Consider the following 13,393-nt stretch of genomic DNA (forward strand, 5'->3'; position numbering starts at 1 on the left):
TTAAGAAAACCACCTGCTTCAGTTTGGGCAGCTGGGCAGTATCACAGCCCTCACACAAATCAAATGAGATTTGTGTGGCGCATATTTATCTGGTGCTTCCTTGTACCAATATTTATGTGTTTAAATAAATAAAAATACTATGCTATAGTTCTGTGTTGTTTTAAAACTCTGGAGTTCTAGAGAGATTTTTACAATGAATGGATGTGTCGTATTGAAGCCAATATAAAGATTTGAGTGCGTTGGTTTTCGGTGAATGGTTAGATTTATAGCTCGACTTAGGTTTCTTTAAACTAAGCAACCTAAAAGTGGTAGCTCATCATGTTCATTTTCATCGTGGCACGTAAATGTAATATAGTGTAAGAGCGTTTTCAGTTTTGAAAAAGATCTTATATGAGTTCCTTTTATGACAACAAAGGTATCATCTACATATCTGAGAAAAATTCGTGGTTTAATGTCGTTGACGTAAACATTTAATTCTATATGTGACATAAACAGGTTGGCTACAAACGTGGACGCTGGTGATCCCATTGCTACTTCCTTTGTTTGCTTGTATAATGTTCCTTTAAAAGTGAACAAGTTTGAATTTAAGCACAGTTTTAGGCATTTCATGATCAGGCGGATGCTTAAAGGATATCTGTCAAAAAAAGTATTGTCACTCTCCCTAGTAAACGAATAATAAATTCTAAGCATCTATCAATGGGAATACTAGTGTATGATGATCCAACACCATAGCTTACCATGATTTCATTCTTTTTGAGAATCAGGTAAGTTGTGTTGAAGTGGCTTTAACATTCTGCTTAAATATTTAGATAATGCATATGTTGGGGTGTTTGTAAAGTCTACTATAGGCTTTTGTGGGATATCTGGCTTATGTATTTTAGGTAAACCATAAAAGCGTGGTGTAGTTCATGACTTGGGGTATAAATTAAACCATAAAGAAACTGGCTTTAGTTCTTTCAAAAGTTGACTTTAATTTGTCTTTATTTTTAACCGTTTGAAGATTTTTTGGATCAATCTTTTGATATAGTCCTATGGAAAGATGTTCGAAAGATTCAGTATCACAATACTTTTTATTCATAACTACTGCTATGTTAAAGTGAGTGTAGAGCTCTCAGTTCTTCTTTTGGACTGTTAGGTGTAAGGTGTTTTTGTTTAGTCAAAGCATAGGATGTTTTTGACCTATTGAATGTGATTCTTTTTCCCAGTAGTTGGTTTTATAATTAGAGCAATTTCAAGAGTACTAAGTGGTGTTCTGTGTAAACTAAAATCTAATCCAGTAATATGATTTCATGGTTGCTTAAATTACTGTCTGAGAAATTATGAACGATCCTTAGACCATCAAGTTGATATCAAAATAATACAAAAAGACTTCAAACTACAAACAAAGATGGATAGCTGAAGCTTTCCATATATATTACTTGATCTTACTGCCCCCAATAGAAAAGGCGTCACTATGCATCCGACGTGGACCATCTATCTGAACGATCATATCTGATTCTATTCTCATATAAATCTTGTCTCATCATTTCACACTACAAATGTCACACTTCTCATCAATCGACACACACACGAACATACAAACATGTTCCACATAAATCATATTGACCGAAATGACATGACATTGATTTGGTTAGACTAAATATTCTTGCTTTATTCCTTAGCACTATTTATTTCGATTTATTAATTTGTTCTCTGAAGAAGTGGTCTACACTGAGCTACGAAACGTCAAAACATTTAAAAATCCAATTTTTATACCCATTGAGATCTTACAAATTTATATATTTATTTGTCAATATGTTATATTTAGACTCGAGGTAGCAATTTATGCATACGTCATTCTAGAGATCTATGCTCCCCCTTTATACGTTACTTCGTAGTTCGTTACCAGGCTATGAAACAAAATCTACTGAATATCAAACATTATTGTTATATCTTGTGGCCGAGTGGATGCCTAGTTAATGTATGAAGTGATAAGACCGCCAATTAGAGAGCAGCGAATTATCGATTGGAACAGTGACACACGAAAACCGTACGAGCAGTCTAGAGTGCTTATCGGTCGTGCTTCTGCCTAGCCCAGCCAGTTAAGTCCAGAACACCAATAACAGCCTCTGTGATATGAATCATTGTATTTTAAACATACTGAGTTTATATACCAAACAGACTGACCACATCGTACCAATGAAATAGAAAATAACATTTGTACAATATTTAGCCAAATGTGGCTCTGAATCGAGGGAACATTAATTAATAGACTGGGTATAACTCAGGAATGGTGAATCGTATAATGATAGTTTATAGGTCAAAATAAAGCTTATAATAAGGGGGACATGAATATGAATAGTTTAGTTGTTTAGCAATTATGCGATAAAAAATATATGCATAATACTGGTCTACAAATGGATCCCAAAGTTACCATTCACTATTGTTATCGGGATATAACAATTATCCTATAATCAAATCAGTTGGTACCATCGGCGTTATTATCAGTAATCTCATGGTAACATGTAGCTAATAACTTAGTACGCCCATTTACTTTTATCTGTAGATTAATTTCGCTGACTTTTCATCACTGTTTTCATCGATTCAATATGTATTTTATTCTCAGTTATCAATTTTAACTGATTCAGAAGCATCGGTATTTCCTTTAGTATATTTTATCATCAGTTTGACTTTTAAAAGGTGCTCTTGTTATACTCTAGTAACTTTATGGTGAATTTACACTTTTTCCTTTTGCTCTATGGCTCAGTGGTTAGGTTGTTTAAATTTCAGCCAGGAGCCCACAGGTTCGAATTTCCGTTGATCTATTTCTATTTAGGTAACAGCGTAATATCACTAGCCCCTGACACACGTACAATAGCGCTCAAAGTCAAATACACATATCTATCAGAAGGGGTTTTGTGGAGATTTCAGTATTTTTTCAAAGTTGAAATCATGATTCAATTGACTCATGATTTCAACTTTGAAAAAACACATATCTATATTTGGCAAATGAATTCATACTTTATTTATCCTCATTGCTTCTTTTTTTTAAAAAAAGGTCAATTTGCATTTAAAGAATCCGCTTCACTTAGTTCTGGCAAAGAAACATTCTCTTTTGAAATACCTTTAAAAAATTCTGAAAATAAAATTTCAGTAATACGTGTTGGAATTGGTATATGTTATGATATACGTTTTCCGGAATTATCACTTCTATATGCTAATCAATTGGGATGTCAATTACTTTTATTCCCTGCTGCATTCAATCCTAAAACTGGTAAGTCTATTATATTTCTCTATTTACTTTTCTCTTTTCTTTTTATGGATATTCCGTAGTAAAATGGTACCTTCTGAACTCAAAAATGCTGATCGGCCGCCTATGCTCCATTGAGAGTAACAGGCGTAAGTAAGTAAGTAAGTAAGTGGAACTCAAACCAAGTACCGCCCGTATCAAACATCATCGCTATATGTATTTAGCTTCTGAGCTCACATAGTCATTTGCTTGTCCAACAGTTATATATCCTGTTGTTGATACTTCTCGACGGAAATTTGATCAATCTTGTTTGGTATATATGCATTCTGTGTAGATTGTACTAGTTGATATAACAACTACATCAAAGCAATTCACATAGGATACCTATATACCAACTAAGATTGATCAACAACTGGATAAATCAAACCATTTCAAACTAAATTATACTCGAAGTGATTTTGTTAGTCAGACTTACTTACTTACTTACGCCTGTTACTCCCAATAGAGCATAGGCAGCCGACCAACAATCTCCAACCCACTCTGTCCTGATTATAATCAGACAGTTTAGTTATTTAAAATTATATACGAAAGAAAACAGTAATTCTGTTCCATTTTTGTCATCTAGTTAATACTCTGATTATCTTTGTCATAAAGTAAAAAACAACAACTATTGTTGAATAGAATAGATTCATTTTATTTTGTGTATTATAAATTTTACTAATTGTTATATTAATATAAGTATAATCTCTAAAATTCAATGGTGGATAATGTTCAACCAAAGGACACAATGACAAACGAAAACTAACTTAACATCATCTACAAAATAAATTGTCTCAACTGCATGAAACTTTACTTCGGATAAAGTCTTCGCCAGAGAAGTCCTACTCACTGCCTTCTCGCGGCATTACTGTTGTTTACGAAGTTGAGAGGACGAAAAGCGAATGTCCAGCGCTTTAACCGGGCCGGTGGACACGGCGAGTCCATCTAGAAGGGTTGGAAAACCCTGATTCCAAACCGATGGTGCACATGGGCTCCAGTATCCTGAGGGAACAAGTGGCGTATGAATTAATCGTTGGTCACTGGCTACCATGGGACTGCATCTCCTTACGATGCTCCACTGGCTTCTGGGTCAGATCTTTAGGTCGAAGGCTCGGGGTGTGGCCACCTAAGAAAACAACCTGCTTCGGTTTGGGCATATTATATAAAAATATGCTGTTGTTTAACGTCCATCAGAATATGAAACTTAGGTATACAAATGACTTCTTACTGATTAACTCTAACCATTTTCCGATTGAACAAATGTGAATGGAGTTATCAATACACTGAATTATGACCCTATCCTACTTGATCGACAAAATCCGATCATCACTAAGAAGTAGATAGTACGATATTGGTTACTGTTCTGAGTTGAGTAACTCAAGGAATAGTTTAACCAATAGAAATACGTCACTATTTTAGTCGAATACAGTGGTCTTGAGTGCTGTTAGAGGTATGAGGACAGTTATCACTTCCCGGTTGCCGACACCGTGGAAGGCGTCATTATTTTAACATGATTAGTAACAAATGAACTGACTATGCTGTAGATAATATCATCTTAGTCTAATTACCCAGTTTTCTGGATAGTTTATAAAAATTTTTTGACATCTCGATATTATATATTGTACCAATTTTCTGGATCATGGATGCGCACTGTTGAGGAGTCCCATACTGGGGCGAAACACCCATCCAGTGCTTCCAGGTTTTCAATGATGGTCTAACATTGATCCATTCATGATATCAATCTAAACTGAACAATCTCCACAACTGTATACTGATAATTTTCATCTGCTGGGATCACCGGGTAAGTAATAGTGAGGTTCAACGCAGGGTATTAGGGAATGATGGTAAATCAGTTGATGAGGTGATGAATCTTCATCGACTGAGATGGTTGGGCCACGTGTTACGTATGCCTGAACACCGATTACCACGACGTGCTATGCTGACTAGTGTAGGGGATGGTTGGAAGAGTTAGGGGCGGCCAAACCAAAACGTGGCATCAGTGCTTGAAGTCACTAACTTTTAGTCTGAGCCATGTTGGTAGGTGCAGACTACTTGTTTGGGGTCCTCGTGACTATCATAACCAATGGTTGGAGACTCTAGGTGACATGGCTGAGAATCGATCACAATGGCGTGGGTGTATACACTCTTTATCTTCCCTTAAACCTTGAGATCAAAATTGCTTCATAACTTTCTTCCTTCCTATACTATATCCTAATATACAACCTGTCTTTTATGTATTACTACCAATAAATTAACTACTTCTGTGAATTCTGTGTTCATCTTGTTGTGCTAACAAGAAATGGTAACTTGAACCGATGCATAAATGTGCATGGTCCTACGTTGTAGCTGACTGACTTAAGGAATTTTCATTTTGTTATTCAATGTAATAGTGTCAAATTGTCTTGGGATGGTTTTTGAACACATTTTTTTTGTCTCGTAATTGTGTATATATTTTCCACTTCAATTATTAGAAAGTATCCTTTATTCTATATGTGATATCTCTTTTTTTCCAAATCCCCCCCTCCTCGAGAAAACTAGGATCTTTACATTGGGAGTTATTGGGTAGAGCACGTGCTTTAGACACACAATGTTATGTTGGAATGTGTAGTCCAGCCTGTAATCTAGAATTAGACTATATAAGTCATGCTGAATCATTGATCACCTCACCATGGGGTATAGTTATAGCTAAAGGTGGTAAAGAGGTAAGTATTTGATGAGTATTACTGATAATCATTCATTGTATTTCATAATTCGTTCAAATTTAAAAGCTTTTCTGATTAATTTTATGAAAGTAAACTACTGATGGATTTATGTAACCTAGTGATGGCATCAAGTTCTAAGGAGTCAGCCACATATAAGTAACATAGAACCTGTGTATCGATTCACGTTGTCACACCATACTGTATTATCCCAGAAAGATGGATGAGATAATCTGGAAAAATGTCAGATTAATTGAAAATATTCGGTATAGACATTATGATTCTGGAATAAAAAGAGTATAAGATAGTTTTAAACCTAAAAATCCTAGATTTAAGACAATGATTGAATGCGTTTGTGTGATTGTGATCGATTCTAAGCCATATCATCTGATGTGTGTAACTACTGGTCGCAATTATCGTGTGGAACTCAACTACGTGGTTTAAATCGATCAACAGGATTTTAGTTTGCGCTTTCCTGGTCTTCTTACAACCTGATCATACACAGGTAAATATCGCAAGTCATAGTAGGCGGTGGTTGGAAGAGGAAACAGCCATTATCATCCTATGAAATTATACACTCTAGCGTTTTCCTATATTGACTGTCAGGCAGAAGAAACCGGATGAATACTCTTGGAAGTCTAGAGATTGCCTCAACCGAATTAGTTTATCTTGAGGACAATAGGCAATTCAATTATTTGGAACCCTATTCCCCTGACGAGTTCAACTTAAAATTAAGATAATGTAGTAAGAAGATACAGATATATTAGCTTTGTACATTTTGAATAGTCTGATCACTCGTATGCTTGTCAAGAATAGTTATATATGGAAAGTAAAAGGAAACAATGACAATTAAAGAAAAGAATACTTTTAAAAAAAACGAAAAACTCATCACGCTGGATACTAAATCGATATTACCAGAGTAGGTTTCTAATGTTGAAAACAGAGTGTTTCTGCATACATAAAGAGGGGGGGTTGAATTTTAGTATGGCCAAGGCCTCAATAAACTCTAGACAACTTTTATACAAAACTACAAAGCCTCAGTTAAGATCAGTCTGATGACCTGTTTCTACTGTATGTTTAATTTTATTTATTTCGGCAACCACTTTGATACATGTCCAGGGACCTAACTTGCAAGTCACGGTTGCTCTTCATGTATATATGGTCGTAAACATGTAAATTGTTGAACATCCTGGTTTGTAACGCAATCGTTTATATGCCATTTAGGTTTCCGGTGAAACATGGACTTTGTTTTTCCAATGATAATAACCCTTGTTGCACAGTACATTTTATTAACAGCTGACTTGAGCCTATTTCACTTACTTTCGAATGGTAGGGTGACATAGACAAGCTTTTGTATGTTACGTTTTCATAGTTTACTTTGAATAAAGTTTAATTGTTATTGCTCAGTAATCTCGCATCATGTCTTTCGTTTTTATACTGCCTTTCATTGCACAGTCTCCTTATCGGTTCACTTGATATCAGAGGAACTGTATGTCATCGTTTAATAAACCTGGTAAAACTCTCAGTCAACAATTTGTTTTTTACCTCCAATAATTTCGGTCTGAGAGTAGAGAGTAAAAAAGATTCCCCGTAAAGTGGTTGATACTCTGTAAGTATTCACAATTTACTATCACTGTATGTTACCAGATCAACTGAATCCCACTAGTTTACTTGATCGGCACAATATACTGTAAATTAACTTAGGACTTCACTAAAGATGATACTGTTTTGCCTAGGAAAACTTACACATAGTGTTGTTTGGCATCTAACTCTTGTTCATTTTATTCACAAGTGTATTTGTTCCGTAGTTCATGACACTTTTGGCATCATAGATCACTACTTGTAACTGGGATTGGACAGTTGAAATGTGTCGTTAATTTGTCAGCACTTTTTGTTCAATTACAAAAAGAACTTACTCAGCATCACTGTATATTACTTAAGTGATCTAGATATGTTTTCGAATGATCTAGATATATTGTTTGTTTCTAAAGTACCCTGTAATTATGTTACTTTTGTCGTCATTGAATTTGTAGGAAGAAATAATAACAGCCGATCTAGACTTTTCCGAATTGAAATGTGTTCGTGAAAGTATTCCAATCGGTCGACAACGACGTCTAGATATTTATACTACACCAAAATTAGTTAAAAAACAATCGTGAAACTGTTTCTCCCTTTTCTATTAATTACATTCTTCGTGATATATTTTTTGACTGTTGATCATTACACACTTTATAAACTTGATTGAATTCTGTATTACATATTACTTTTGTCTGTATTGACAAAGACTATTCTCGAGTGATATTTTTAATTCGAAATTCTTCAGTTGTTTGTCCTGTTCTGTTTAATTCACTGATCATTCATGATAACCTGAATATATACTCGGTTATGAGTCACTAAGTCTCTTAGAATTTGAACTTAAGGTTGCTGATGAGAGTCTGTAAGATCAAGGACAGTCTATGATTGTTGTAAGTGTAATCTGAATCTAAAAGTGATGGCTGTTTTCAGTGGGTTTGGTTGTAATCCCGTTGTTACGTGGATATTTGATGCTAATAAACAGTCAGATAGGTGGTGTTTTAAGTAGGCAATCCTATTACTTGTTTTTGAGTGAAGATAATAATTATAGTACATAACGAAAGACAGTACAAAATAGGATGTATTTTGAGAACAAAGGTCTGTACGACTGGAGTGCGATTGATCGGATTTAGTGTTACTTGAAGCAATGGGGGTTTATATCTTAGTACGGGAAGTGGTTATAGTCTAGATTTTAAATACTTCTACTCACTCAGAATATGCCTATTCTACTTTCTGGCCTATACACTTGAATCAATAAAGTAAGCCTGTTACTAGAAAACAGAATTTGGTAATAAGATTCTGACCTCCATAGCAAGTTAAAGACTGAAGTAGTGAAGGTTTGGTATATTTTATATCGCGATCGACTGCAGGTTACTGTAGTACCATGGGTTTTTTGCTTGTAAGTGACAAAAAACCAAATGATGTATTCAGTTGAATATAATATTTGCGATAAGAATTATGAAATCGCTTTGATCACTTAATCCGTCAGTGGTCAATAAATATAATTGAAAATACAGAAAGAATAGGTGGGAGTGGTTAATGTAAGGAACCACGATATGAAAGGTCGGAAATAAAGAGGAAGTTGTCCGATGTCACTATGGTGAGAGAAGTATGGCAGTCTCATTATGTTTGGATAGACTGGTAAGTGATATCCCTGTAAGGATATATATATTTGTTTCAAATTGTGTCTAGAAATTTTTTACGCGTATTTTGTTGAGAATATGAGCAATACGTTTTTAAGAGATGTGCGATTTATTATATTTAGACAGACGAGTTTTATTTTCATCCCATGAGGGTTTCGTTGAACTGCTCGTGCTATTGCCCTTTATCTTTAATTTTCAGTGTTCAGCGAGTAAATGGTACATTACATTATTTGAATATATAAATGATTAATAGAAATTTAAATGTAATTAGGTATTTTCTGTTAAGTAAGAAATAGTGTCTTACATGACATTTTAACTTTAAGTAACCCATTTTGTCAGCGTTAAATAGTTAAATGTTACGTCCTCTACCTGATCACGGCAGAAAACAGCATACAATTTTCAGAACTCGAAAGTGAGAACCTCAACAGTCGCAAGTAAAGAGATCTAAGAAGCGATTATTGGGTAGGAGTCGAAAATGTACAGAAAAACGGGTATTTAGAGTTCTTAGTATTGGCTATTATATCATTACAATCCGCATTCAGGAAGGTATTACAGTTGTCTAATAGTAGCATACAACGTTGATATCCCAGAAGCCATCTTTATGTTCTCGTCAGACAGAATCTCTACACCTCATTTAAAGCCTTTGGAGGCATCGTGCTTTTCGAAGCCGTCTCAACATTAACCAAAGTATAATACTAGACCTTAGCCTATACAAATAACTCATGCTAATGTAGTCTCATTTGAATGTAGGTTTAACAAACAATTTTTAGACCAGGAATTGTTCTATCTTAGGAAGACTGGGAATATGACCAATGTCAAATGTGGGAGTAAGTAGGCTTCAACTTCATTAGGATTGTTTTCATACTAATAACAGGTTAACAACTAATTATTGACGAGTTTCATTGCTACAAGGCGTTTCGCTCTATAAATTATCCTAAATTTAATTAAAGCAAGTTGTATTCCGAGGACATGCAAAAGTACACCAATCTCTCTAGTCTTCAGAAAGTTTCTTCCAACATTCACAAAAACTAACAATTGCTGACTTGTAGAGGTAGATAAATTTCTAAATAAGAAGTTCCATAAGTCTCACACAATGATTCTGACCTCATTAGATTTACTGAACACGCCTATCTGAGGGTGCTCAGTCACGCCTTTACAACAGATCACGAATGGGCAAGCTGTGTTGCGCATCACTTGTAACAGTTAACCAGCTTAGATCAGATACTTTCTAATATATCGATAGCATTTCAAATATAACGTCGAACCACTTTATCTCTGAATCTTGGTTTGACTGGGTTCGGATACTTCGGTTGTAGAGATGTTATATGTGAAGGCGTTGTCAAATCCACATACCTTTGACATCTTTAGTCTCAGCATGAAACAGATCAAAATTGGGCTCTGATGACTAGTTTATCACAGTCATCATATAGATTGAAACTATAGAGGACTAAGTTGTCCAAACTTTTGTAAATGTCCACGCTTTTTGAGACGAATTAAATGTATCGTTTTCTCGGTTTGCAATTTTAGATTTGAAGGCTAGTCTGTTGTCGTCTGTCAGACCTCTCTGAATTTCGAACTAGTTATTTCGCACCAAGACTTTTCATCATCACCATAATAGCGAATTCCTAGAAACAGCCGCTATGAAAATCCGTTCACATAAGTTTGAAAGCGAACCTTTAAGGAAGACATATGTACTTTCTGGACTCGGACAGAACGAACAACTATGATAAGTAGTAACTGAATTGAATGCAATAAAAAGACCAGTAATAATCATACTTGTCCAATGAGGGCTCAAGTAAACAGGGATTAACCAGAATACGAGTTAGAGACAACAAAATGATAGATTATGAAAGTATTATGTGGTAATTCAAATGAAGTGTACAATAAGACACAAACAATCACTGTTTAGCATCGACAGTGAAATAGCATACCATGTTTCATAACTTAATGTGACTCAGGCCATTTGACCGCTTAGAACTGAGTGCTCATATTGTCAAGATTGTAAGGAAACCAAACATGATTGGTTCAATTGAAATCTTTCGAAGTTTCGAAATATTACGACAGTACAAATCTTCTGATTTGAAACGCTGAAGAAAATATCAACCGTGCCCAGGAGGTTGGCGACCCCGAAGTATGCTTCTCTAAATTATGTCGTTTAAATTAAAAGAAACTTCCCAATGAGAGATAGTTGCACGAGATATCTGGTATTAAGGATGGTTTACAGTAATTTTTCCTCTATATACGTACATTACGATAATACGTTAATAAGACTAGTCACGTTTTCTTAGAACTAGGATTGGTAACGTGAAATAAAGAACCAAATTAAAGCTAAAGATTACTTCAATAAATACCGTTACAAGCAGCCACACACAGTGGGTCCAGAGTAGAAATCAATGATAAGACGGAAAATTACATACTAATTAGCCCAATAAAACTAATGAGGTCAGAACGGGACTTCTTACTGGGGGATTTTTTTACCGCTACGAAAAATTTTCACGAAATTTTCGTAAATTTTATTCGTAACATGTCATGAAAAAATTTCTTCGTTTGGATTCATGTACATATACCAGACGAGAAAATCGGTTTTTTGGATCTTAGTTATAATCCTTATCATCTTGTATAAAACATTCTGTGGCAACCATAAGAAATGCAAGAACATAACGTCTTTTAGTTATCCTTTTACAGTTTACAGTGTTAATCGCATTCGGAACTTTGGGAAATAACACTCGTAAACCAGTAGTGTTAAATGACAACTCGGATCACAGATATATCAAATTTTAGAATTTATTATCAATTTAAAGCCGCCTTAAACTTTCCTAGTATTCTACTAGATCCCTAAGCAACAGAATGATCCCTGATATGGTTCATAACTATCCGAACGCCCTCAAAGTTGTGAGACACCAAAACTAACATTTGCCAAAATATTGAGAATTGAAAGTTTAGTCGTGTTTTTAAGACGTGTCGGTACCGAGAAGTGAAAGTGGTGATGTAAGTGAATAGATATACCATAAATTTATATCATTTCTCATTTGAACAGGTGTAGATTCTTTCGCTTATTTCGTTTCCAAGTAGACTTAAAACCTTGATTATTTGTATGTTGTACGACACTATAATGTAGTCTAGCATTCTTTTGCAACAGTCAGTACAATCGGCAAGTGTTGAAGTCACGCTTGGGATTGTACTCCAGTTTATTCTAGCAAAAAAACATGCAAAATTTACAACATCATTATCTTCAAGGTGTTCAAGACGGATTTCGAATTGTTTAGAAAATGTCGATTTATAGACATTGTTAATATAGGTCGACTTTTCTTGGAGTGCTATATCAGAGGATGTAATGATAATCATTCTAATAGGTAGTTCGTGTAGGGGGCTTGCTAGACGCGTATTCAACAATCGGTTATTGTCATTCGTCTGAATCATGTATACTTGACACTTGTCTCGTACCCTAATAAAAGCCTGTTCACGCTCCTTCTTATTCATGTTGATTTTCCTCACAGTTTTATCTATATCGCTTGCCTAGTCGGTTCATTTTTTTCTGCTGACTTGTTTTCTCACCTGTTTGCATGTTAATTTCATAACTTCATGTGACCAACCAATTTTCTTCCTCATGATGAGACTAAAATTTATAGATGACCTCTGAGCGACCCTAATGTCCATCTACTTACTAAAGCTAAATAAGGGTTATAAAACTGTGAGGAATTGGGATTATAATTTGCTTAGCGTTAGGAATTAGATCGCAAACTGACATCAGCTAAAATGAAAAAAACAAACAATATTTAGCCAAATGGATAGATGAATTTCGCGACAAAACCCAAGACCTTTTGTCTTATGCCTGATCGGTTCGTCCATGAATTATGGTTTCGATACCGCCAACTCCCCCAGGGTTGGTCCACCCGAGTGGCTATCCTACTCATATCGGCCGATACCGAAAACATGGGGCCGTACAGTAGCAGGAAAAGAGCGCCAAAATGTCAGTAACTTCACAAAAACTCATCGCAAGGATACTGGATGTAAACGAAAATTAAAACTTAATTGCCATTATCATATGCCAAGAAAACCACATGTGTTTCAGTTTGGGCACCAGGACAGTATCTCAGCATACGTAAATTAAATAATTTTTACTTAGTGTGGCTCAAAGTAGTTTTCCCATCTTTCTTTCATGGGAATAAGTGAAAGGATTATATGCATGTAATTTCAATTAGTTTCGAGAT

General features: G+C 35.1%; 2 protein-coding genes across 2 annotated transcripts in view; both read left to right on the forward strand.

Moving 5' to 3' along the window:
* Nucleotides 1-8,126, forward strand: part of Smp_056890.1 (nitrilase-related) — a gene marked incomplete at its 3' end in the record, with an annotated part of 32,589 nt that extends 24,463 nt beyond the window's left edge. Inside the window, exons 9-11 of the mRNA XM_018791754.1 lie at nt 3,038-3,253; nt 5,807-5,970; nt 8,001-8,126. Of these exons, the coding sequence (XP_018647297.1) occupies nt 3,038-3,253; nt 5,807-5,970; nt 8,001-8,126 (506 nt within the window). The remainder of the gene's footprint in view (nt 1-3,037; nt 3,254-5,806; nt 5,971-8,000) is intronic.
* A 1,010-nt stretch (nt 8,127-9,136) lies between these two features.
* Nucleotides 9,137-11,273, forward strand: Smp_152700 (hypothetical protein; the record flags this gene model as incomplete). The annotated part of the gene is made up of 2 exons (XM_018791765.1): nt 9,137-9,180; nt 11,141-11,273. The coding sequence occupies 2 exons, from the start codon at nt 9,137-9,139 to the stop codon at nt 11,271-11,273; spliced, it is 177 nt and encodes a 58-aa protein (XP_018647298.1).
* Nucleotides 11,274-13,393: the final 2,120 nt, after the last annotated feature.

This window comes from Schistosoma mansoni, assembly GCF_000237925.1.
Source record: "Schistosoma mansoni, WGS project CABG00000000 data, supercontig 0225, strain Puerto Rico, whole genome shotgun sequence".
Lineage (NCBI taxonomy): Eukaryota > Metazoa > Platyhelminthes > Trematoda > Strigeidida > Schistosomatidae > Schistosoma > Schistosoma mansoni.